General features: G+C 50.3%; 2 protein-coding genes across 4 annotated transcripts in view; both read left to right on the top strand.

Annotated features, from left to right (window-relative positions):
- The first annotated feature begins 727 nt into the window (after positions 1 to 727).
- LOC144513644 (TBC1 domain family member 12-like) lies at positions 728 to 16,118 on the top strand. 3 transcript variants are annotated; one of them, XM_078244808.1, is made up of 15 exons: positions 728 to 938; positions 1,648 to 2,079; positions 2,669 to 2,768; positions 2,895 to 3,016; positions 4,113 to 4,195; positions 5,891 to 6,008; positions 6,759 to 6,865; positions 7,041 to 7,103; positions 7,809 to 7,894; positions 7,979 to 8,050; positions 11,779 to 11,907; positions 12,054 to 12,163; positions 13,727 to 13,884; positions 14,323 to 14,426; positions 14,891 to 16,118. In XM_078244808.1, the coding sequence occupies exons 2-15, from the start codon at positions 1,685 to 1,687 to the stop codon at positions 14,927 to 14,929; spliced, it is 1,686 nt and encodes a 561-aa protein (XP_078100934.1). In that variant the 5' UTR covers positions 728 to 938; positions 1,648 to 1,684; the 3' UTR covers positions 14,930 to 16,118. The 3 variants fall into 3 exon arrangements, with proteins under 3 accessions (XP_078100934.1, XP_078100935.1, XP_078100933.1); XM_078244809.1 differs by having other exon boundaries at positions 2,666 to 2,768; positions 7,824 to 7,894; XM_078244807.1 differs by having other exon boundaries at positions 2,666 to 2,768.
- A 79-nt stretch (positions 16,119 to 16,197) lies between these two features.
- noc3l (NOC3-like DNA replication regulator) overlaps positions 16,198 to 21,731 on the top strand; it is a 19,098-nt gene continuing 13,564 nt past the window's right edge. Inside the window, exons 1-3 of the mRNA XM_078244804.1 lie at positions 16,198 to 16,369; positions 20,714 to 20,918; positions 21,146 to 21,269. Coding sequence (XP_078100930.1) covers positions 16,361 to 16,369; positions 20,714 to 20,918; positions 21,146 to 21,269 — 338 coding nt within the window. The 5' untranslated portion in view covers positions 16,198 to 16,360. The remainder of the gene's footprint in view (positions 16,370 to 20,713; positions 20,919 to 21,145; positions 21,270 to 21,731) is intronic.

Raw genomic sequence — 21,731 nt, 5'->3', positions numbered from 1 at the left:
TGTGTGTGTGTGTGTGTGTGTGTATATGTGTGTGTGTCTCTCTGTGTGTGTGTGTATATGTGTGTGTATATATGTGTGTGTCTCTCTGTGTGTGTGTGTTTGCGTGTGTGTTTGTGTGTGTGTGTTTGCGTGTGTGTGTATGTTTGCGTGTGTGTGTGTCTGTGTGTGTGTGTGTGTGCGCGCGTGTGTGTGTGTATATGTGTGTTTGCGTGTGTGTGTATGTGTGTGTGTATATGTGTGTGTGTTTGTGTATATGTGTATGTATATGTGTGTATGTATATGTGTGTATGTATATGTGTGTGTATATGTGTGTGTGTGTATATGTGTGTGTGTGCATGTGTGTGTATATGTGTGTGTGTGTTCTCTATGTTGCTTAAATGCATTTATTAAGTGCATGATTTTTTTAATTTTCTAAAAATAATAAATAGTAGTATAATAATCCTAAGTGATATGTAAATATATTCTCTAAATTCACATAAAAAGCCACGAAATTGGAGAAAACATTTATTATTTGTTTATATCTTTATATAAAATCATATTTGTTTACATCCAGTATAGCCATCCAGTTAGTTTTACCACAATGGTAAATTAAAGTGTTACAGATTAAAAAACTAGCCTGCACTAGTTTTCAATACCTACGAATTTAGAGAAATATAGATATGTAGAATATATAATAAATGTGTACTTTAATACATCTGACGTCAGGCTGACGTAGCCTTCCCTACGTCACCGGACGTCTCAATATGGCGCCTCTCCGCCCCGAGCACACCTGTCACCGCAGAGGATGATTAAGCGGCGTGTCCACTGTCTCTCCGCCGGCCAGAGGGCTCTGTTTCCAGGCATGACGGTCCGCGGGACTCCGCTGTCTGTTCCCCGCGGAGGAGGCGCTGCATCCGGGTCCGTTTCTGCCGAGCAGCGCTGACAGGAGATCCGCAGAGGTGAGTTAATAAGTTATCGACCATAGGACCGGAAACCAGCGGGGTTTCCTTTCAAAATACAAACCGGTAACCTAAAATGTTAACTAGTGGGGTTTCCTTCAAAATAAAACGGACATTTGCAGGGTTTAAACTTCAAAATAAAAACTAAATAGTAAGACAACAATAATTACCCGTTTGTGTGTTTTTGTCGTTTTGTGGAATCTAGTGTTTAACTTTCAAAATAAAAGATTAAGTGAGCTTTGCTAAGTTTATTTTGAAAGACATTTAAACACTTTTTTCAAGTTTTTGTTGCTTATTTCGATGTTTGTGGAAAGTAGTTTTACCTTCATAATAATAAATAAATAAAACCTCACTAAGAATGAATGACAAACTAGTGCTGTCCTTTCAAAATAAAATGTTTGAACATAATAATGAATAGAGGATGGATACCCGACCCGAGCCCGACGGGACCCGACGGGCCGGGCCCGGTTCGGACAGATATTTAGAGATGATGTTCTGGTTCTGGTCGGGCTCGGTCACATCAGTGTGATAAGGCCTTGAACATTTTAAATGTAAAACAGCTGATTATGTAGGTAGCCAATGGGCCTGTTCCACTTGATGCAAAGGTTATTTTTTTAATCATATTAAATATGTATATGTCCATTTATTAATTTATTTTCAACAAATACAAATCTTAAAATCAGGTTCTTTGCATCCATTTGATTCCCAGTTAAGATCCTCTGGTAAGAACGGCTTCCACTGTTAATATGGACTTAAGCAAAGATGCGTCCTGTTCCCCGGCGGAGGATCTCGCCGCCTGTTCTTCGCTCAGCTCAGGGTCAGATTACGGACCAATCGGACGCTTCTGCGAGGATCAGGGGGCGGGGCTTAGTCCGAGAGAAGACGAGGCACAAACTGACGGGATTGGTGCAGAGGTGGAAGCGCAGCGTTGGTCGGAGGAAGAGGACGGGGATGATGACGCGTTTACGGGCGGGGCGGCGGGCGAGCCGGGCCTCCCGCCCAACGCCGGCGCTCGCTTTAGGAACACGTTTGCGTGTGGGCGCCGCCTGCACAGCGCCCCGGGACAGCTGCAGCCGGGCGACGCAGATCCAGAGACGGAGCTGCAGTCCCGGAGGCCGGACATCGCCGAATACTTCAGCAGGTCGGTTGCTAGGAAACAGCAGATTTAGGAACAGTGATCTAGTCGAGATTTAATGTGTGAGTAAGTTTAGGTTTCACACTGCAGCGTCCGGTCGTCATCACAACGATAATGTCCCCGATGCTGTGTGTGTGTGTGTGTGTCTGTGTGTGTGTGTATGTGTGTGTGTGTGTGTGTGTGTGTGTGTGTGTGTATATATATATATATATGTGTGTGTGTGTGTGTCTCTGTGTGTGTCTGTCTGTCTGTGTGTGTGTGTGTCTGTGTGTGTGTGTGTGTGTGTATGTGTGTGTGTATGTGTGTGTGTATGTGTGTGTGTGTGTGTGTGTGTGTGTGTGTGTGTGTGTGTGTGTGTGTGTGTGTGTGTGTGTGTGTGTGTGTGTGTGTGTGTGTGTGTGTGTGTGTGTGTGTGTGTGTGTGTGTGTGTGTGTGTGTGTGTGTGTGTCTGTCTCTGTGTGTGTGTGTCTGTGTGTGTGTGTGTGTGTGTGTGTGTGTGTGTGTGTGTGTGTGTGTGTGTGTGTGTGTGTGTGTGTGTGTGTGTGTGTGTGTGTGTGTGTGTGTGTGTGTGTGTGTGTGTGTGTGTGCGCAGCAGGAAGCAGCGGTCCGTCAGTCAAAGTGTTCCTGGTTGGAAGCTGTTTGGTAAAGTTCCTCCCAAACAGAGTCCGTCCAAACAGGCTCGCATCATCCAGCAGGTATCTCCTCTTTCAAAATAAAAGCATGTAGATCAGGCGGATTTTCACAATAAAACTAAGAACAAAACTAGACCAGCGACTAAACTAATAGAAGAGGCGTGTCCTGTGATTGTGATGTCGTTGCAGGAGTTTGAGGCGCGTCAGGTGGCGGCCCGCTGCTCTCCTACCCATAATGCAGCGGGGCAGCAGAGCCGGAGGAAGGCGGAGCCGCTGTCGACAACGGCGCTGATCCTGCAGGACCGGCCGCCGTACGACTACTTCCTGTCTCTGTGGCTGCGTCTCAGTTCAGGCGCCGCGTTCTGACGACCTCTTCACGTGTTTTCACCGTTTCTGTTGTCGCCTTCTGGACGAGGGTTGTGACTCGGTCCTCACGTCCAGTTATTTAGTTCCAAAAAACTATTCTTCATAGTTACACACACACACACACACACACACAGACACACACACACACACACACACACACACACACACACAGACACACACACACACACAGACACACACACACTCACTCACTCACTCACACACACACACACACACAGACACACACACACACACACACACACACACACACACACACACACACACACACACACACACACACACACACACACACACACACACACACACACACACACACACACACACACACACACAGACAGACACACACAGACACACACACACACACAGAGACACACACAGAGACACACACACACACACACACACACACACACACACACACACACACACACTCTCTCTCTCTCTCTCTCACACACACACACACACAGACACACACACACACACGCACACACAGACACACACACAGACACATACACACACACACACACACACACACACACACACAGACACACACACACACACACACACACACACACACACACACACACACACACACACACACACACACACACACACACACACAGACGCACACACTCACACACATGCACATACACACACTCCAAACTAAAATATTCCATGCGCCTTCTTTTCCTCAATTTGAAGGATGCGGTCCCTGAACTGAGACACGGTCTGTGTGTGTCTGATGGTGTGTGTGTGTGTGTGTGTGTCTCTGACGGTGTGTGTGTGTGTGTGTGTGTGTGTCTGTGTGTGTGTGTGTGTGTGTCTGTGTGTGTGTGTGTGTGTCTCTGACGGTGTGTGTGTGTGTGTGTGTGTCTGACGGTGTCTGACGGTGTGTGTGTCTCTGTGTGTGTGTGTGTGTGTGTCTCTGACGGTGTGTGTGTGTGTGTGTCTGACGGTGTGTGTGTGTGTGTGTGTCTCTGACGGTGTGTGTGTGTGTGTGTGTCTCTGACGGTGTGTCTGTTGCAGGAACCTTCCAGCGAAGTCTCCCGAGGAGACTCAGAGACACCGGCAGCAGTACGAGCAGATGGTGGCCGCCGCCAAGAGGAGAGGTGCATTTGTTTTTACCACCTGCAGCTCCGCCCACCGAGAGGGGAACTCCGGTTCCAGTCTCGGAGTCCCACACACAGAGGGCCCTATGTTAACGGTCTAAGCGCATGTCGTGTCCTAATCCACGTCTGCTAGTTTAACGGTGTAAAAAGGGTCCGTGTGCCGGGGTCATGGTTCTAAAGGGTTGACCTTAGTGTCTTCATTAATCAGAGGTGTGTTCTGGGCGTAACATGCAATCAACCAATCAGAGATCATCTCCCATTCCCTTTAAAAGCCAGGCGCGTTTGGACCTTGGAGCATTGCTGTTATGATGGAGGATCTGCACCGTAATATTTGTATTAGTAATCTTCTGCGTGTGTGTGTGTGTGTGTGTGTGTGTGTGTGTGTGTGTGTGTGTGTGTGTGCTGCTGTGACGAGTCTAGGAGCATTTTACTAATGGTTAAAATAACAATGAAATGCTGCGTTATTGACTCTAGACCAGGTCTCCCTGTAAGACCAGAATGTACCTGAACACCAGAATGTACCTGAACACACCTCCCTGTAAGACCAGAATGCACCTGAACACACCTCGCTGTAAGACCAGCATGCACCTGAACACACCTCCCTGTAAGACCAGAATGCACCTGACCAACCTCCCTGTAAGACCAGCATGCACCTGAACACACCTCCCTGTAAGACCAGCATGCACCTGAACACACCTCCCTGTAAGACCAGCACGCACCTGAACACACCTCCCTGTAAGACCAGAATGTACCTGAACACACCTCCCTGTAAGACCAGAATGTACCTGAACACACCTCCCTGTAAGACCAGAATGCACCTGAACACACCTCCCTGTAAGACCAGCATGCACCTGAACACACCTCCCTGTAAGACCAGAATGTACCTGAACACACCTCCCTGTAAGACCAGAATGCACCTGAACACACCTCCCTGTAAGACCAGCATGCACCTGAACACACCTCCCTGTAAGACCAGCATGCACCTGAACACACCTCCCTGTAAGACCAGCATGCACCTGAACACACCTCCCTGTAAGACCAGAATGCACCTGAACACACCTCCCTGTAAGACCAGAATGCACCTGAACACACCTCCCTGTAAGACCAGAATGCACCTGAACACACCTCCCTGTAAGACCAGAATGTACCTGAACACACCTCCCTGTAAGACCAGCCATGGGCCACAGATGGGAGCAGATTCATGAGCTGTGCTGGGTGCAGGATATGTCTTGGAACAGGTTCAGACACAAGGACTTTATTCAATGTTTTTCCTTTTTAAAAACGTTTTTGTGGTTTTTTTGTGAGTAAAAGGAAACATGTTTCACACGTTGAACTCCTCGTTTCTATAGTCTTTTTTCAACGTTTTTGTCAGTTTTGTTTCCGACATTTTGGACACTTTTAACCCCGAGTGTCTCTAGTCAGTCCCTCCAGAAAACCGTGATCATGTGATCTCATAGTTCAACGCATAATCAGCCAAAGTCTGCATATTTATTTTGTGCGAAGTTTTAAGAAAACGTGCCGAATAATCAAGGACTTTAGCCCAAAACCATCCCAAAGAACTCCCCGTGTTTCTGGAAGGACTGCCTGATGTGATGAGGAGATGAATGTTTGTGGTTTACGTCCCGCTGGCTGCTCAGAGACGTCTCTGCCTCCCGTGGGGGCGGAGCTTAACACAGTGTCCCGTCTGTCCGTCAGAGCTCGCGGCGGCCGAGCGGCGCCAGCAGCTGATGACTCAGCGCTTCAGACAGGAAGTGGAGATCTCCAACGCCACGCTGGTCTGGAACCAGCACATCCTGCCGCACTGGGACTCCATGTACGCTGCTCTGGCGTTCCCCCTCTCATTCCCCCTGCTCTGGTGTTCCCCCCCTCTCATTCCCCCTGCTCTGGTGTTCCCCCTCTCATTCTCCCTGCTCTGGTGTTCCCCCTCTCATTCCCCCTGCTCTGGCGTTCCCCCCTCTCATTCCTCCTGCTCTGGTGTTCCCCCTCTCATTCCCCCTGCTCTGGTGTTCCCTCTCTCATTCCCCCTGCTCTGGTGTTCCCCCCTCTCATTCCCCCTGCTCTGGTGTTTCCCCCTCTCATTCCCCCCTGCTCTGGTGTTCCCCCCTCTCATTCCCCCCTGCTCTGGTGTTTCCCCCTCTCATTCCCTCCCTGCTCTGGTGTTCCCCCTCTCATTCCCTCCCTGCTCTGGTGTTTCCCCCTCTCATTCCTCCTGCTCTGGTGTTCCCCCCTCTCATTCCCTCCCTGCTCTGGTGTTCCCCCCTCTCATTCCCCCTGCTCTGGTGTTCCCCCTCTCATTCCTCCTGCTCTGGTGTTCCCTCTCTCATTCCTCCTGCTCTGGTGTTCCCTCTCTCATTCCTCCTGCTCTGGTGTTCCCCCTCTCATTCCTCCTGCTCTGGTGTTCCCTCTCTCATTCCCCCTGCTCTGGTGTTCCCCCCCTCTCATTCCCCCTGCTCTGGTGTTCCCCCCTGTCATTCCCCTTGCTCTGGTGTTTCCGAGCCTCCAGCGTCTGTGTGGTGATGTCACAGTGTTTGTGTGGTGATGTCACAGTGTGTCTGTGTTTCAGGCGGGAGAGTCGGCGTGCCCGGGACCTGTGGTGGGGGGGTTTACCGCCGAGCGTGCGAGGACGAGTCTGGAGCCTCGCCATCGCCAACGAGCTCAACATCACCGCAGGTACCGACACACACCGTGCTGCATCGGCTGTCGGGGCGACCCCTAGCTCCCCAGGAGAGCGTGTGCCCCACGAGTCCTTTACTCTTATATTAATATGCAACTATTTGCATAATCAGTATTTCTGAGGATCAAAGTAATGCTTTCAGAAACTCTTGGCTCTGCTCCTCTTCCTCAGAGCTGTACGAGATCTTCCTCTCCAGAGCGAAGGAGAAGTGGTCTAACCTCAGTGACACTGACGGTAAATCAAACCTAGTTTAAACTGGACTCTGTCTCCATGTCTCTGTGTCTGATGGAACAACAATCTGTGAAACTGGTCCAGTATTAAACCAGAACCAAGCTGTAATGTTACCCTACAGGACTAATGTCCAGCTCAGTCAGCGTCACTAAAAGTTCTGTTGTTGTTGCTGACAGACTCAGATTATTATTCTACGTGTCTGACAACATTATGGGATGGATCCCTACAGAGATAGACCTTTTAGTTAAAGAGTAAGATCCTTTTAGTTTAACAAGAAACAGCCCCGAAATCACCATCACCAAACCCACCAGACTCCATGTAAATAATCAGGACTTTTAGCGTGTATAGAGCCAGCATATCTCCACATGTAAATGGGTGAATTAAGGGTTTATTTCAACCAAACCAGAGTGGTGATTGTTGGAACAGTGGAAAGATGAACCAAGACGGCTTTTGGTAGTTTGATTTAGTTTCTGTCCACTTTGAATGAAGTGTGTTTTACGATGATAAAAGTCCTGATTATTTACATGGAGTCTGGTGGGTTTGGTGACGGTGATGGCTGTCAAAGTGGACAGAAAAAGCCATCTTGGTTTGTCTTTCCATAATGTTGTCAAACACTTAGAAACAAAAACATGGGAAAATAGGGTCCAGGTTGAAATATACAAAAGTTTCCCTGTAACTTTTGAAAGTGCTGACTCTTGTCTGAGTCAGCGTGTTTCCCTGCAGACGGAGACAGTCTGGAGATCATCACTCGGGACATTTCGGGGGTACTGCCGTCGCTCGGTGTCTTCCAGAAGGTTGGACAGCAGAGTTTAGGACAGTAGAGTCAAAAGTATAGCACAGAATCTGTCTGTTTAACCACAGAGGCTTTTATTTTGTAGGGAGGTCCTTACCACGACCTGCTGCAAAGCATCCTGGGAGCTTACATCTGTTACAGACCTGATGTGGGATATGTGAGTCACACAAATACACACACACACACACACACACACACACAGACACACACACACAGACACTGCAGCTTTCAAAGATGAACCAAGATGGCTTTTGGTAGTCTGATTTAGTTTCTATTCACTTTGAATGAAGTGTGTTTTAAAAAATTCAAAAATCCTATGAAAAATCGAGGAAGGGATGAAGTGACCCTGCCCGGAGGAAGCCCGGGGCCCCCGTCTGGAGCCAGGCCCAGATGGAGGGCTCGTCAGCGAGCGTCTGGTGGCCGGGTTTGCCACGGAGCCCGGTCGGGCACAGCCCGAAAAAGCTACGTGGCGGACATCCCTCCATCCCATGGGCCCACCACCTGTGGGAGGAACCGCTGGGGTCGGGTGCGCTGCCACATGGGTGGCAGTGAAGGTCAGGGGCCTCGACGGACCAGACCCGGGCAGCAGAGGCTGGCTCTGGGGACGTGGAATGTCACCTCTCTGTGGGGGAAGGAGCCGGAACTTGTGCGGGAGGTGGAGCGCTACCGGTTAGATCTGGTGGGGCTTACCTCTACGCACAGTCTTGGTTCTGGAACCATACTCCTGGATAGGGGTTGGACTCTTTTCTTCTCCGGAGTTGCCCAGGGTGTGAGGCGCCGGGCGGGTGTGGGGATACTCACAAGCCCCCGGCTGAGCGCCGCTACGTTGGAGTTTAACCCGGTGGACGAGAGGGTCGCCTCCCTACGCCTGCGGGTTGTGGGGGAAAACTCTGACTGTTGTTTGTGCATATGCACCAAACAAGAGTTCAGAGTATTCGGCCTTCTTGGAGACCTTGAGTGGAGTCCTGCATGGGGGCTCCAGTTGGGGACTCCATAGTTCTGCTGGGGGACTTCAACGCGCACGTGGGTAATGATGGAGACACATGGAGAGGCGTGATTGGGAGGAACGGCCTCCCTGATCTAAACCAGAGTGGTTGTTTGTTGTTGGACTTCTGTGCTAGTCATGGATTGTCTATAACGAACACCATGTTCGAACATAGGGATGCTCATAAGTGTACTTGGTACCAGAGCACCCTAGGCCAAAGGTCAATGATCGATTTTATAATCGTTTCATCTGATCTGAGGCCATATGTTTTGGACACTCGGGTGAAGAGAGGGGCGGAGCTGTCAACCGATCACCATCTGGTGGTGAGTTGGGTCAGGGGGTGGGGGAAGACTCTGGACAGACCTGGTAAGCCCAAACGGGTAGTGCGGGTAAATTGGGAACGTCTGGAGGAGGCCCCTGTCCGACAGACTTTCAACTCACACCTCCGGCGGAGCTTTTCGTGCATCCCTGTGGAGGCTGGGGGCATTGAACCCGAGTGGACAATGTTCAAAGTTTCCATTGCTGAAGCTGCGGTGAGGAGCTGTGGTCTTAGGGTCTTAGGTGCCTCAAGGGGCGGTAACCCACGAACACCGTGGTGGACACCGGTGGTCAGGGAAGCCGTCCGACTGAAGAAGGAGTCTTTCCGGGATATGTTATTCCCAGACGACTCCGGAGGCAGTTGCAAGGTACCGAAGGGCTCGAAGGGCTGCAGCCTCTGCCGTGAAAGAGGCAAAGCAGCGTGTGTGGGAGAAGTTCGGAGAAGACATGGAGAAGGACTTTCGGTCGGCACCAAGGTGCTTCTGGAAAACCGTTCGCCACCTCAGGAGGGGGAAGCGGGAACCATCCAAGCTGTGTACAGTAAGGATGGGACGCTGTTGACCTCAACTGAGGAGGTAATAGGGCGGTGGAAGGAGCACTTTGAGGAACTCCTAAATCCGACTAATACGCCCTCTATGGTAGAGGCAGAGCTGGAGGATGAGGGGGGGGATTGGCATCAATTTCCCTGGTGGAGGTTGCTGAGGTAGTTAAACAACTCCACAGTGGCAAAGCCCCAGGAATTGATGAGATCCGTCCAGAAATGCTTAAAGCTCTGGGTGTGGAGGGGTTGTCTTGGTTGACACGCCTCTTCAACATTGCGTGGAAGTCTGGGACGGTGCCTAAGGAGTGGCAGACCGGGGTGGTGGTTCCCCTTTTTAAGGGGGGACCAGAGGGTGTGTGCCAATTACAGGGGTATCACACTTCTCAGCCTCCCCGGTAAAGTCTACTCGAAGGTGCTGGAAAGGAGGGTTCGGTCGATAGTCGAATCTCAGGTTGAAGAGGAACAATGCGGATTCCGTCCTGGTCGTGGAACAACGGACCAGATCTTTACTCGCAAGGATCCTGGAGGGAGCCTGGGAGTATGCCCAACCAGTCTACATGTGTTTTGTGGATCTGGAGAAGGCGTATGACCGGGTGCCCCGGGAGATACTGTGGGAGGTGCTGCGGGAGTATGGGGTGAGGGGGTCCCTTCTCAGGGCCATCCAATCTCTGTACGACCAAAGCGAGAGCTGTGTCCGGGTTCTCGGCAGTAAGTCGGACTCGTTTCAGGTGAGAGTTGGCCTCCGCCAGGGCTGCGCTTTGTCACCAATCCTGTTTGTAGTATTTATGGACAGGATATCGAGGCGTAGTCGGGGTGGAGAGGGGCTGCAGTTCGGTGGGCTGGGGATCTCATCGCTGCTTTTTTGCAGATGATGTGGTCCTGATGGCATCATCGGCCTGTGACCTTCAGCACTCACTGGATCGGTTCGCAGCCGAGTGTGAAGCGGTTGGGATGAGGATCAGCACCTCTAAATCGGAGGCCATGGTTCTCAGCAGGAAACCGATGGAGTGCCTTCTCCAGGTAGGGAATGAGTCCTTACCCCAAGTGAAGGAGTTCAAGTACCTTGGGGTCTTGTTCGCGAGTGAGGGGACAATGGAGCGGGAGATTGGTCGGAGAATCGGCACAGCAGGTGCGGTATTACATTCAATTTATCGCACCGTTGTGACGAAAAAGAGAGCTGAGCCAGAAGGCAAAGCTCTCAATCTACCGGTCAGTTTTTGTTCCTACCCTCACCTATGGTCATGAAGGCTGGGTCATGACCGAAAGAACAAGATCCAGGGTACAAGCGGCCGAAATGGGTTTCCTCAGGAGGGTAGCTGGCGTCTCCCTTAGAGATAGGGTGAGAAGCTCAGTTATCCGTGAGGAGCTCGGAGTAGAGCCGCTGCTCCTTTGCGTCGAAAGGAGCCAGTTGAGGTGGTTCGGGCATCTGGTAAGGATGCCCCCTGGGCGCCTCCCTAGGGAGGTGTTCCAGGCACGTCCAGCTGGGAGGAGGCCTCGGGGGAGACCCAGGACTAGGTGGAGGGATTATATCTCTAACCTGGCCTGGGAACGCCTCGGGATCCCCCAGTCGGAGCTGGTTAATGTGGCCCGGGAAAGGGAAGTTTGGGGTCCCCTGCTGGAGCTGCTACCCCCGCGACCCGACCCCGGATAAGCGGATGAAGATGGATGGATGGATGGATGAAGTGTGTTTTACCATGATAAAAGTCCTGATTATTTACATGGAGTCTGGTGGGTTTGGTGATGGTGATTTCTCTCTCTATCTCTCTGTCCTCTTTCTGTCTCTCTCTCTCTCTCTCTCTGTCTCTCTCTCTCGGTCGGTCTCTCTGTCTCTGTCTCTCTCTCTCTCTCTCTGTCTCTCTCTCTCTGTCTCTCTCTCTCTCTCTCTGTCTCTCTGTCTCTCTCTCTCTCTCTCTCCTCTTTCTGTCTGTCTCTCTCTCTCTCTCTCTCTCTCTCTGTCTCTCTCTCTCTCTCTCTATGTCCTCTTTCTGTCTCTCTCTCTCTCTGTCTGTCTCTCTCTCTCTCTCTCTCTCTTTGGGTGCAGGTTCAGGGTATGTCCAGCGTAGCGGCCATGTTGATCCTGAACATGGACGAGGTTGACGTCTTTATCAGCTTCTCCAACCTGATTAACAGACGCTGTCAGTTGGCTTTCTACAGAGGACAACACCACCTGGTACTCTTTCTCTACCTCAACCTTTCTATAAACCAGAGCCACAACCTTGTGTGTGTGTGTGTGTGTATCTGTGTGTGTGTGTGTGTGTGTGTGTGTGTGTGTGTGTGTGTAGATGCTCAGATATTTCTGTTTCTGTGTGTCTGCAGATGCTCAGGTATTTCGGGGCTTTCCAGGTGTTTCTGCAGGAGTCTCTACCTCATCTCTTTCTTCATTTCCAGTCTTCAGGTGTCACTCCGGACCTCTACCTGCTGGACTGGTGAGTCTCTGGACCAGATCAGACCACAGACAGAGACTGCCTTACAGGAGTCCAAAAAAGTTGAGTAAAGTCCTAGGGAGTGGACTAAGGTCTTAGGAAGTGGACTAAGGTCCTAGGGAGTGGAGTAAGGTCCCAGAGAGTGGAGTGAAGTCCTAGGGAGTGGAGTGAGGTCATAGGGAGTGGAGTGAGGTCATAGGGAGTGGAGTGAGGTCATAGGGAGTGGAGTGAAGTCCTAGGGAGTGGAGTAAGGTCCCAGAGAGTGGAGTAAGGTCCCAGAGAGTGGAGTGAGGTCATAGGGAGTGGAGTGAGGTCATAGGGAGTGGAGTGAGGTCATAGGGAGTGGAGTGAGGTCCTAGAGAGAGGAGTAAGGTCATAGAGAGTGGAGTGAGGTCTTAGAGAGTGGAGTGAGGTCTAGTGAGTGGAGTAAGATCCTAGAGAGTGGAGTAAAGTCCTAGAGAGTGGAGTAAGGTCTTAGGGAGTGGAGTAAGGTCCTAGAGAGTGGAGTAAAGTCCTAGAGAGTGGAGTGAGGTCCTAGGGAGTGGAGTAAAGTCCTAGAGAGTGGAGTAAGGTCTTAGGGAGTGGAGTAAGGTCCCAGAGAGTGGAGTAAGGTCCTAGAGAGTGGAGTGAGGTCCTAGAGAGTGGGGTGAGGTCACAGAGAGTGGAGTAAAGTCCTAGGGAGTGGAGTAAGGTACTAGAGAGTGGATTAAGGTCCTTGGGAGTGGAGTAAGGTCCCAGAGAGTAGAGTGAGGTCATAGAGAGTGGAGTAAAGTCCTAGAGAGTGGAGTAAAGGTCCTAGAGAGTGGAGTAAGGTCCTAGAGAGTGGAGTGAGGTCCTAGGGAGTGGAGTGAGGTCCTAGAGAGTGGACTAAGGTCCTAGAGAGTGGACTAGGTCCTAGGGAGTGGAGTGAGGTCCTAGAGAGTGGAGTAAAGTCCTAGAGAGTGGAGTAAGGTCTTAGGGAGTGGAGTGAGGTCTTAGGGAGTGGAGTAAGATCCTAGGGAGTGGAGTAAGGTCCCAGAGAGTGGAGTAAGGTCATAGGGAGTGGAGTAAAGTCCTAGAGAGTGGAGTAAAGTCCTAGGGAGTGGAGTAAAGTCCTAGGGAGTGGAGTAAAGTCCTAGAGAGTGGAGTAAAGGTCCTAGAGAGTGGAGTATGGTCCTAGAGAGTGGAGTGAGGTCCTAGGGAGTGGAGTGAGGTCCTACGGAGTGGAGTGAGGTCCTAGAGAGTGGAGTAAAGTCCTAGAGAGTGGAATAAGGTCTTAGGGAGTGGAGTAAGGTCCTAGGGAGTGGAGTGAGGTCCTAGAGAGTGGACTAAGGTCCTAGGGAGTGGAGTAAAGTCCTAGAGAGTGGAGTGAGGTCCTAGGGAGTGGAGTGAAGTCCTATAGAGTGGAGTAAAGTCCTAAGGAGTGGAGTAAGGTCCAGTTCAAGAGAGTTGAATAGAGCAAAACTGTTAGCCTAGCTTAGCACAAAGACTGGACGTAGAGGAAAACTGTTAGCTTGAAACATGTAATTCTGGTCATTTGGACTGAACGTTGTTGTGTATAAGAACAGGAAGTCCCCCCCCCCACAGGATCCTGTCCCTCTACCTGAAGCCCCTCCCCCTGGAAGTGGCGTGCAGAGTCTGGGACCTTTTCTTCCGGGATGGCGAGGAGTTCCTGTTCAGGACGGCTCTGGGGATCCTGAAGCTGCATCAGGACGTCTTGCTGCACATGGACCTCATCAGCACCGGTGACTACTCACTCAGCAGCCAATTAGCGTTCAGCATCAGACACTCAGTGGCCAATCAGCTTTCGGCATCACACTCAGCGGCCAATTAGCGTTCAGCATCAGACACTCAGTGGCCAATCAGCTTTCGGCATCACACTCAGCGGCCAATTAGCGTTCAGCATCAGACACTTAGCGGCCAATCAGCTGAAAATAATCAACAATTAGGAGAAAAACAACCATTTCCTAGATATATCTACACACATCTTTCTTGCAGTTTAATAAGACTTAACTGTTTTGTCAGTGAGGAAAAAAACTATTTAAAATGGTTCATAAACCAAACCAAGGAAGGCCTAGAACATCTGCTCCACTGCTAACGTTAGCTAACTAGCCTGCTCGGCTGAAGTCTCTGCGGTGTGTTCAAGTGCTATTTTTTGGAGAACTGAAACTTTTCTCTTCCAGCTCAGTTCCTGTCCCACCCCCCTGATGAGGAGCTGCTCTCTGATAGGCTGTTCTCCTGCATCTTGGCCACGCCCATGCTGAGCGGGAACAGGAATTGGAGTCAGGTGAGTCAGCACATGCACGCACACACACACACGCAGACACACACACACACACACACACACACACACGCACACACACAGACACGCAGACACACAAACACACACACACAGACACGAAGACACACAAACACACACACACACACACAGACACGCAGACACACACACACACACGCACACACACGCAGACACACACGCACACACACGCAGACACACGCACACACACGCACACACACGCAGACACACGCACACACACACACACACACAGACACACAGACACACACACGCAGACACACAGACACGAAGACACACAGACACACACACACAGACACACACATACACACACACACAGACACACACACAGACACGAAGACACACAAACACACACACACACACAGACACACACATACACACACACACACACACACACACTGATAAAAAATGAAACTAGTTGTGTTTTTGTATCTCAGGTGTTTTCTTCCTGTGGAGACTGGGAGACGAGCAGCTGATCTGAAGTCAGTTTTGATTCTGATTTATTTATGAATGTCTTGTTGAAGCTTCGTGTTCTGGACATGAGGAACTCTCGCTCTGCAGGACAGGACCACAACACAGACACTAAAACATTCATCATTATTCATCATTATTCATCATTATTCATCATTATTCATCATGTTTGTGTGAAAGGAGTCTGGTGGAGACACGCTGTCAGACATCTCTGAACTGTCCCTTTTTATTTAGGGACTGTTCGTTATTTATTTCAGGGGCCATTGGAGGAGTTTTGGGACCTTTAGTCAAAATTGACCTGACCCTCCCTTCACCAGCAATACATTTTGGATGACCCTCCAAAATGACATGGAAAAAAGGGATGACCCTCCCCAGCAATTTACTGATGTCTTCTGTACTGGTTTGCGCTTGGCTAAGACAAACAGATAGCCATTGTGTTTTAAACAGCCATGACATATGTGACTAAACCTCTGCATTCTCATCTTATACAGCACACTCCTCTGTTATGGTGGGGGGGCCATTTCAGTAGATTTACTCACTAACATTGTTATGGTGGGGGGGCCATTTCAGTAGATTTACTCACTAACATTGTTATGGTGGGGGGGCCATTTCAGGAGATTTACTCACTAACATTGTTATGGTGTGGGGGGCCATTTCAGGAGATTTACTCACTAACATTGTTATGGTGGGGGGGCCATTTCAGGAGATTTACTCACTAACATTGTTATGGTGTGGGGGGCCATTTCAGTATACACCGAACGGTCCCTTATTTATTTTTTTAAAGATTATTTTTTGGGCTTTCCCGCCTTTAATGGACAGTACTGCTAAGGTGAGAAAGGGGAGAGAGGGGGAAGACATGCAGGAAATCATCACAGGTCGGAGTCTAACCCTGGACCTCTGCATTGAGGCTTAAACCTCTCAGTATATGTGCGCCCGCTCTACCCACTGAGCCAACCTGGCCACTGCACTGTCCCTTTAAGACCCAGAAACATCTCTGACCTGTTAATCTGTTAACCACCGCTAATAATCAAACTGTAATAACTCTGAACTTTGTGTATTTTAACTATAAGTTACGACACTATATTAATGTTTTAATAAGGACATGTTGCCCAAACAGTCTGTATCTACCCTTTATACTCCCTTTGTTGTACTATATTAAACTCTGATTTTATATTAATAAAAACGGAGCTGTCACTAGTTTTGTGTTATTGAACCTCCCGCCGCTGGGGGCGCTGCTCGGCCCACAGGACCCGGATGTTTGAGTGTTTCCGGGTCGTCTATGTGAACGTGTGACCCCGGCTCTCCAGTCAACACGCGTGGAGCAACAAACTGCTGCTTTTCCACCAAAACACCCCGATAATCTTCCTCACACACACCCGGGAGGGTTGAACAACCTCCGGACTAAATCCGCGCAGTGAGACCGAGTTTCTGCCGCCATGGGTCCGGTAAGTTCACACCGGAGAACCGGAACATTGTCACGTTAAAGTAGCTAACATGTTACGGTAAACTGACCGATTCTGTTCCCAAGTTCTCTCGGAGAAAACTGGTTTAAAACGGCTCGTTTACACGAGCTGACCCTGCTGTATCTGTACAGTCTGGAACCAGACTCCATAGAGAAAACAGCGAATTTAAGGTTTCCGTGTTTACAGAGAGCGAGACAGACACTGTGTTGAACATGATGTTAAGCATTTACTGACTTTAATGGATAGTTTTGATTAAATCGGCATCCTAATGATTAACCAAACCGGTTATTATAAATGTACACAGTTACATTTAACATATGACTTTAACATGAACCACAGATTGGATTATGTTCCGAGCTGCACCCGTCTGGCACCAGACTCCATAGAGAAAACAGCGAATTTAAGGTTTCTGTATTTACAGAGAAATACTCAGATAATATATATATATATTATATATCATATATATTATTTATTTAATAGCAGAGTTAACTTTACATCTTTATCCAGAGTTTCAGAAGGATACATAGTTTCTAATCTCACAGTTTTATCAGAAGATTCAGATTCAGATCATGTATCTGCAGTGATGGGTAAGATACTTTTAAAAAGTAATAGCTACAGTTACTAGTTACTTCTTCCAAAAAAGTAACAGTTACAAATTATAAAAGTTACTAGTTATGATAAATCTGAATATTATAATGAAATGGGGACTTAATACAATACGTTATTAACAGAAACAATGTACACCAGTCCAAACTATTATAATGTTGCTGTGGGACAGAGTGAGACCAGCCTCCAATCAGATGCATGTATGTAGACTTTATGTTTATATAGGGGATCAACGCTGAAAGATGATGGAGTACGGCCGTCCACACGAAGACGCTTTGATGCAAACGCACGTTTAGCATCGTTTGGGCCGCCCGTCCACACGAGATCTGAAAACGCACTTCTTTGAAACCTGGTCTCAGGTTAACCAGGTTGACCCTAACCCTCGTTTGGACGGCGAATACGTCCGTGTCGATGATGTCATCGCCACACCCCCCCACCTCAACACACGACTGCGGCTTCACGTATCCCATCTCCATGGTCAAACCAGCTCACTTCATCTAAATAAATGTCTCTGCTCCCTGACACTTCCCTCTGCTCTGCCGGTCCTGGATTCTACACTAGATATATCGCTAACGTTAAACATCGCTAAAGTAGCTGACCGCTACAGTAGCGACGTAGTTAACGTTAGCTGTTTATAAAGTGGAAGCTAGCTAGCTAATCTGTCTGCTTATCAACTCCTTGAACGGATTATAGTAACCACGGCTTATTGTAGAAAGGCTACTGCAAGAAAAACGTGTAGATTATCAACAAGACATTGGCTCATTGATGTTTGTTTGACTGCCGATGTTAGCTAGCTAGCAGAGCTAACGTTAGCTCTGCTAGCTAGTGCGCTGCAATCATGTCCGATGGCAGACAGAATTGCAAAATAAAAAGCAATCCAACAGCACATTATACAATGTAAACAAAGATGTTTCCTTGCGGCGGCCTTTATAGAATGAGCAGTGGTGATAGTTATTATATTATTATAGTCCACGGATGTATTAAGAGAACGTTAGTCTAGTCCAGACTGATAGAGACAGACACATATGGCTCTGGTCTAGTCCATAGACGTATATAACGGACCAGCAGACCCCGTGTCTCTGGACGGAGACCAGTGACGTCTCTTTCCCGGTGATGGCTGAGCGTTACTGAGCAGCCTCCAACTGAGCTTGAAGACGTAGATGTGACGTGAGCAACCTGTCTGAAAGTTGGAAGTCTTCTGGTAGCTGTGCCAAGAGAAATCTCAATCATTCCCAATCTAGCAGAGACGGAGAGCGTAGGTATATGTAAGGAGATAACATAGACACAGGCTCATTATTGATCACTAAAATGATAGTTAACATTAGTCATTACACTTAAACAGCTGATGGAAGTCCAAACTGCCTGAGAGCTTCTCCTGTACTATACGGTAACTCCTCTACTATGAGACAGGAAGTCTCGTGGTTATGACCCAATCGTTAGCCTATTGTTATAAAAACGTCTGCTACGGAGCCATAACGTGAGCTACAAGGTAATGGAGCCTTTTATACATTGTCGTGTTTCTTTAGAAATAAACAACGGACAAATAGAGTCTTTAAACGCTTCAGATGTAAAGGTATTCTCTGTCAAAGTGACGTCAGAATGAATGGCAGTCAATGGGATGCTAACGGGATGCTAACGGGAGGTGATGGCTTGGTAGCATCAACATGGCGCCATAGGAGCGATGCGTTGCGAGGAGAAGCTGACCCCCTGGTTATAGTCTAGTCATGTGACGATGCTCTCCTCCGTGTTTTGGGGAGTTTCTGGAGCAGAAACAGCGCCACCTATAGGCCTGGGATATGAAGTAGCGCGTTGGGTCTTTTACAAATGGATCCGTATGGACGCAACTATTGTTGAAACGAAGACGGTACGTGTGGGCGTGGCCTCAGTTTGAATGACGTGGATAGGCTCTTCTGCCCAGAGCGTAACGTACGCTTCACCGTTACAGGCATGGAGGGAACGTAATGGCTATACTTCCATTTAGAGAAGGCTACTTTGGGATTATTTGGGCTCGCCGTACCTGTCTCTCTCTCTCGTTGACTGACTGGCTGGTGCTTTCAAACACCCGCCCAACTCTACCTCTGATTGGCTCACCATGACGTAATGGACTTATTAAGATGGGAAGAGTAATCAGATTACTCTTTACTGAAAAAAGTAACTCCGTTAGTAACGCCGTTATTCTTATCACTGTTTATCTGGAAACAAACCAACGCTTTCTCCCTTCCTCCCTCTGTCTCCTCCCCTCTCCCTCTGTCTCCTCCCCTCTCCCTCTGTCTCCTCCCCTCTCCCTCTGTCTCCTCCCCTCTCCCTCTGTCTCCTCCCCTCTCCCTCTGTCTCCTCCCCTCCCCTCTCCCTCTTTCTCCTCCCCTCCCCTCCCCTCTCCCTCTGTCTCCTCCCCTCTCCCTCTCTCTCCCTCTCCTCTCCCTCTCTCTCTCTCCCTCTCCCTCTCTCTCTCTCCTCTCTCTCCTCTCCCCTCTCCCTCTGTCTCCTCCCCCTCTCTCTCTCTCCCTCTCTCCCTCTCTCTCCTCCCTCTCCCTCTCTCTCCTCTCTCCTCTCCCTCCCCCTCTCCCTCTGTCTCCTCCCTCTCTCCCCTCTCCCTCTCTCTCCTCTCTCCCTCTCTCCCTCTCCCTCTCTCTCCTCCCCTCTCCCTCTTTCTCCTCCCCTCTCCCTCCCCTCTCCCTCTTTCTCCTCCCCTCTCCCTCTGTCCCCTCCCCTCTCCCTCCCCTCTCCCTCTGTCTCCTCCCCTCTCCCTCTGTCTCCTCCCCTCTCTCCCTCTCTCCCTCTCCCTCTCTCCCTCTCTCTCCTCTCCCCTCTCTCTCCTCTCTCTCCTCCCTCTCCCTCTCTCTCCCTCTCTCTCTCTCTCCTCCTCTCCCTCTCCCTCTCTCTCTCCCTCCCTCTCTCCTCTCTCTCTCCTCTCCCTCTCTCTCTCCTCTCTCTCCCTCTCTCTCTCTCTCCTCTCTCCCTCTCTCTCTCCCTCCCTCCCTCCCTCTCTCTCTCCCTCTCTCCTCTGTCTCCTCCCTCTCTCCCTCTCCTCTCCCTCTCCCTCTCTCCCTCTCTCCTCCTCTCTCCCTCTCTCTCTCTCCTCCCCCTCTCCCTCTCTCTCCTCCTCTCCCTCTCTCTCCCTCTCTCTCCTCTCTCCCCCTCTCTCTCTCTCCCTCTCTCTCTCCTCTCTCTCTCTCTCTCCTCTCTCTCCTCTCCCTCTCTCTCTCTCCCTCTCCCTCCCTCTCCCCCCTCCTCCCTCCCCTCTCTCCCCCTCTCCCTCTCCCTCTCCTCCCCCTCCCTCCCTCTCCTCCCTCTCCCTCTTTCCCCCTCTCTCTCCCCTCTCCCTCCCTCTCCCTCTCTCTCCCTCCCTCCCCTCTCCCTCTGTCTCCTCCCCTCTCCCTCTGTCTCCCTCCCCCTCTCCCTCTCCCTCTCCCTCTCTCTCCCTCTCCCTCCCCCTCTCCCTCTTTCTCCTCCCCTCTCCCTCTTTCTCCTCCCCTCTCCCTCTGTCCCCTCCCCTTTCTCCTCCCCTCTCCCTCTTTCTCCTCCCCTCTCCCTCTTTCTCCTCCCCTCTCCCTCTTTCTCCTCCTCTTTCTCCTCCCCTCTCCCTCTGTCTCCTCCCCTCTCCCTCCTCCCCTCTACCTCCCCTCTCCCTCTTTCTCCTCCCCTCTACCTCGTCTCCACCCTTCTTTCTTTTCCTCTTTCCCGACTAATGATGATGATGACATGTGTTCCTGGGTGTAGCCGCGCTCTAAGAAGCGGCGTCCTACGTTCCGGCGCCTGCTGAAGACGAGCGGCGTGAAGCTGGAGAACAAGCTGAAGAACCGGACGCTGAAGCAGCAGAACGTCGCCAAGAAGCAGCGCAAGGAGCAGAAGAAGCTCCGCTCCGCCGTGAAGGACGCCGTCATCAGGACGCCCCGCCCGCTGGAAACGTACCGCAACAGGCCCGGTGAGGAAAACAAACGCACCTTAACTTAAACAGACCTGGTGAGGAAAACTAACGCTCCTTAACTTAGACAGACCTGGTGAGGAAACAGTTCTATAAAGTATATATATCATAAAATGTATTTCTCTGAGTGGATTAAGGGACTCCGTCCCCCACAATGCACTGCCTGACATCCTGCTGACTCCGTCCCCCACAATGCACTGCCTGACATCCTGCTGTGTGTCTAACAGAGGAAGAGGAAGAAGAGGAGTTTCTGGAGACGCTGCCGACCGACATGATGGAGGAAGACGACGTGCAGCAGATGACCGCCATGGCTCGCCAGGCGTCCTTCATCACCAGAGACCTGTCGGCATGGTAACCACACACACGCAGCATCCCCAGAGACCTGTCGGCATAGTAACTACACACAGCATCCCCTGAGCTAGCTGTCTCAGGCTGTACCACCTAGTGTCCTCCAGTCTGTCCCCTGAGCTAGCTGTCTCAGGCTGTACCACCTAGTGTCCTGCAGTCTGTCCCCTGAGCTAGCTGTCTCAGGCTGTACCACCTAGTGTCATCCAGTCTGTCCCCTGAGCTAGCTGTCTCAGGCTGTACCACCTAGTGTCATCCAGTCTGTCCCCTGAGCTAGCTGTCTCAGGCTGTACCACCTAGTGTCCTCCAGTCTGTCCCCTGAGCTAGCTGTCTCAGGCTGTACCACCTAGTGTCCTCCAGTCTGTCCCCTGAGCTAGCTGTCTCAGGCTGTACCACCTAGTGTCCTCCAGTCTGTCCCCTGAGCTAGCTGTCTCAGGCTGTACCACCTAGTGTCCTCCAGTCTGTCCC

Source organism: Sander vitreus, unplaced genomic scaffold (genome assembly GCF_031162955.1).
Source record: "Sander vitreus isolate 19-12246 unplaced genomic scaffold, sanVit1 ctg307_0, whole genome shotgun sequence".
NCBI lineage: Eukaryota > Metazoa > Chordata > Actinopteri > Perciformes > Percidae > Sander > Sander vitreus.
This window is presented reverse-complemented; position numbering and strand designations above follow the sequence as displayed.

Coding starts and splice junctions, on each gene's coding strand:
- LOC144513644 (XM_078244807.1), top strand. CDS start 1,685: ATGGACTTAAGCAAAGATGCGTCCTGTTCCCCGGCGGAGGATCTCGCC. Junction 6,009..6,758: donor CTGCCGCACTGGGACTCCAT/GTACGCTGCTCT, acceptor TCTGTGTTTCAG/GCGGGAGAGTCGGCGTGCCC. Junction 7,895..7,978: donor CGCTCGGTGTCTTCCAGAAG/GTTGGACAGCAG, acceptor TTTATTTTGTAG/GGAGGTCCTTACCACGACCT.